The following is a 4072-nucleotide window of genomic DNA, read 5'->3' on the forward strand; positions in this document are numbered from 1 at the left end:
GGCGAGGGGGCCAGAATCGGGGCGGGGCTGCCTCCCCCACCCAGGCTCGAGCCAGACTCTGGACCAGACGACTCCCAGGGCGGCCTTGAAGAGGGGTCACTATGAGCTGCCACTATATGTGGGTGTGCGTGTGCATGTGTGCAGGTGTGTTGACATGTGTGTGGGTGCATGTGAACTCATGTGTGCGAGCCGTCCACGTCCTGGTTCTGCACTCCCCGGCTTCCCCACAAGCACTGCCACCCCTGCTCTGCCCTGCCGAGCCCTGCCTAGGCATGGCTCCCTGCTCCTCTCCCATGGCTGCACTCCCGCACCCCAGGAGTGACAGGCCACGGCCCTGGGATGAGGACGGCTGCGTCCACTGGCACTGGCTGCTTGGTGTACACTGGGCTGTGCATGTTTGTACACATGTCCATGCGTGTCTGTCCATGTTGGAGTCTGGAAGCAAAGAGCCTCCTCTCACCCTGGGGCGCTGCAGCTGCTCTGCCCCTGCCCCAGCTCATTCTGTCCCCCAGCCGGGCCAGTCTCGCTGGCATGTGGCTGTGGGGCCGGGCTGGTCCCAGAACCGCTCTGCTTGGAGCTCAGTGCTGTGAGACGGGTAAAAGCGGGCAAAGCCAAAGCCCCCGGCCCCGGCCCGTCTGCACTGGGCAGAGCTGAGCCGTGCCAGGTGCGACAGCCGGGGTCATTGGCCCATCCAGCGTGCAGGACCTGCCTGGTGCCCAGCCCCTCGCCGCATAGCCCACCGGACCCCTCCGGTGCCCCTGTGCCCCCTCCCGCCCGTCATGCTGCACTTCATGCTCTAGCACCGGGGCGGCCGGGCTGTGGGGCACACGGGCATCCCTGACTGCTCCCAGCCTAGGTCCTGGGGAGGTGGGCTTGCTGGCCGGCCGTGCCCGGGGCAGGGGGCTGGTGGCTGGTGCTGCAGCCTGGCATGGGCAGAGGGGTGGTGGGTGCAGTCGGCCGTGGGCCCAGCTGGCGTGGGGCTGGTGCCGCCCCTGTGCCCGGCTGCCGGGCCCGTGTGCTGCCGGGCCCGTGGCCGTTGCAGCCAGCGCGGCACTGGGAGGGCACTAGGACCAAGCTCACAGCCGAGGGAGGGGAACTGCTTGCTCGGATCCAGCCACTGCCTTGGCAGCCACTTGTGGAGACGGGAGCTGGAGCCGGCGAGGCATGAGCCAGAGGTTCACCGTCACCGCGCTGTCCCGGGAGGGTGCGGCCCCGGGCAGGCCAGGCGCTGCAGCCCCCCACGCACCCCCTGACCCGCTGCAGGGCGCCCGCACCCGTGGCCTCCCCGGAGAAGACGGCAGAGGTAAGTGATGCTCTGCAGGGCAGGGCGCGATGCCCATGGGCGAGGCCGCCGGGGCAGGAGCTGTGTTCATCCTCCCCGAGCTGTGGGCTGGGCTGGGCACCCGGTGCGGAGGCCCTGGGGAGCGGCGCCCAGCAGCATCCGTGTCCTAGCAGAGCTGGCTGCCGTGGGCCCTGTGCCCCCCGTGGTGCTGGCGGGCTCTGATGCGGCCGTGCAGGGTTGCAGCAAAAAGTTGCTTCTTGGAGTGGGAGTGGGGAAGTGTCCTGCAGCCTGGGGCGGTGGGCTGGTGCGTGCAGCGTGGCGAGTCCTGGGGCCGGGTTCGGGCATCGCAGGGTCTCTGCTGCAGACAGGGTCCAGGTCCGGCTGGGAGATGTCTGGTTGCTCCAGGAAACCTCCCGGCTGCAGCCCGTCTCCTCGGCGCCAGGCCGGCTGGCTGGTCCTGGCGCTCTGCTCAGCTGGGCCCGCCCGGGCGGGCTGGGGACAGGCAGCGCCGGCCCCATGCTGGAGTGGGGGTCCTGGCGGCCCTGCACCAGGGGTGACTCCTGGCCAAAGGGGTGAGGGGCTGCAAGAGTGAACCGCAGCCGGACTGGAGCCGCTGGGCCCCTCGGCCCACACCGCCACCGGGGCTGGGGCTGCAGTGCCGCAAGTCTGGCGGTGTGGGGGGTTGGCACCACGCGGGGTCCAGAGGTCACGGCCACTTGCATCTGCGTGGGGCTTCGCCACGGGTCCTGCCTGGGGGAGCCCATGTGCTGCCCGGGCCGTGGTGCCCTGCGTGGGGGCGCCTGGGCTTGAGGATGGCGCAGGCCACGGCAGCTGTCCCCCGGGCCTGGCCGTGGGTGCCGGGAGTGCTGGGTGCCAGCCCAGACCCCTGCCCCAGGCGTGCCCCGGCCATGACAAGCCGGGGGTAGTCCTCGTTGCTGCCCCAGCCAGGAAGGGCTGCTAGGGTAAGGACCAGCCCTGGGCGTCGAAGCTGGCACGGCCCAGCCGCCTGCCCCGTGCCAGCTCCCCAGGGGCGAGCCCTGCCTACGGCTCCTCCAGGAGTTGAGCCGTGGGCCTGGGGCTCTGCGCCCCCCTGCAGCCGGTGGCACTGGCCCAGCTCGGAGCCGGCCCCTGCGCTGCGCCTGGCGCGGGCGGCGCTTCCGGCCGGTCCCTGGAGCTGCATCGATCGATCGCAGAAACCCAAGCTCTGCCGGCAGGATGCTCCCCCGCCCCTGCGCCTGCCTGTCCACGCCGCGACCTTGTGCCCTCTGCAGAGGGCGGCTGGGGGAGGGAATCGGGGCAGGGAGCAGCTGGACCCTGGCTGGGGGGTCTGGGCCACGCTGTGCTCCTTGTCAGAGCCCCAGGCCGCGCCGCGTGGGGCTTGGGGGCACAGATGGAGCCGTGTTGTGCTGTGCCGTGGGGTGCTCAGGCCCCGCAAGGCCGTGGAGGGCTCTGGGCTCAGCACGGGGCTCTGGGCAGGGGGCTCTGGGCTGGCCGAGGCGCCCCACCCCACGCCCCGGCTCTGACCCTCCCAGATCCCTTTGACACCAGAGCCCTTGCAGGGATGCCAGGTCCCGGGGCCAGCACGGCCATGGCTGCGGGGTGCTGCGGAGGGGCCCGAGGCTGCGCGCTCCCCCACGCCAGGCTGGGCCAGCGCTGCACAGGGCCCTGGGGAGCGGCTGGTGCCAGGATCGAGGGGGTGGCTGTGGCAGCCCAGCAGAAGCCGAACTTCAGCACCTGCTGCCAGGGAGCCGAGCCGAGCCCTGCCCTGCCCCGCGCACGTCTGGGCGCTGGGACGCCCGCTCCGCCTGCGGCACTGGCTGCGACGGCTCGATGACAGCACTGGAGCCTGGTACCCGGGGTGGCTGGAGCCCCAGGTCACCCTGGCTCGTGGGCAGTAGCACCCCTGTCACGCCACAGCCACAGCCACAACCCCATGCTCAGCCGGGTCCAGTGGGTAGAGGTGGAGGAACTGGCCGTGGCGGTGTCTCTTCCCGCCCCGGAGGCTAGGGGCTGGATCATGCCCTCCTATAACAAACAGGGCTGTCCTGTCCAATGCCACAGGGCTGCATGGCCAGGGCTTTGGCTGGACCCGACCCTGTCGTCCTGCACTGGGTGCTTGGGGAGGGGGTGGCCGGACCCGGTCATCCAGGGCTGGGTGCGGTGGAGGTTGGCTAGGCCCTGTCATGGCCCACTGGGTGCTCAGGGGGTGGCTGGACCCTGTCATCCAGGGCTGGGTGCTTGGGGACTGGCTGGGCCCTGTTGTCCCGGACAAGCCGGCTGGGCTGGGCTGTGCCTGAGAGCTGCCCTGCGATCTCACCCTTTTGTGGTCCGGCCCCTGTCGTCCGTGGGGCCTGAGCGCACCCACGGCTCTGCAGGGCTCGGGCTCAGGCCCTGCCCTGCTCCAGGATCGCGGCTCTGCGCGGGCGCCCCAGGTCCATGGTCAGACCTGCCTGTCCCTGCCCTGTTTGTTGGTTGTGATTTGGGGGGGGGGACGTTTTTGCGGGGCTGTGGTGCGTGGCTCTGGGGCGACACGGGCTGCCGCGACCCAGGCCCCAGGGAGCCCCTCTTGGGGCCTGGCAGTCACCATTCAGGCTTTGCCGCCCTGGGGGCCTTGGCATGAGCCTTGGCAGGCTGGACCTCGGGGTTTGCCGAGCTGTGGGGGCAGGCGGCGGGGTGCGTGGGACAGGCCAGGACCCCCGAGCAGCCCGGGGCCCGGCCCCGAGAGCGGGCGCCTTGCCCCGACCCAGCTCTGCGGGAGGGCCGAGGCCGGGCGGGGCGCGCCCTCTGCTG

At 71.4% G+C, this 4072-nt stretch overlaps 1 protein-coding gene across 1 annotated transcript in view; it reads left to right on the forward strand.

Moving 5' to 3' along the window:
* The first annotated feature begins 1164 nt into the window (after positions 1–1164).
* SLC12A5 (solute carrier family 12 member 5) overlaps positions 1165–4072 on the forward strand; it is a 31317-nt gene continuing 28409 nt past the window's right edge. The window contains 1 exon segment of the mRNA XM_019539792.1: positions 1165–1303. Within this exon segment, the coding sequence (XP_019395337.1) occupies positions 1165–1303 (139 nt within the window).

Source organism: Crocodylus porosus, unplaced genomic scaffold (assembly GCF_001723895.1).
Source record: "Crocodylus porosus isolate Cpor-Errol unplaced genomic scaffold, CroPor_comp1, whole genome shotgun sequence".
Classification (NCBI taxonomy): Eukaryota; Metazoa; Chordata; order Crocodylia; family Crocodylidae; genus Crocodylus; species Crocodylus porosus.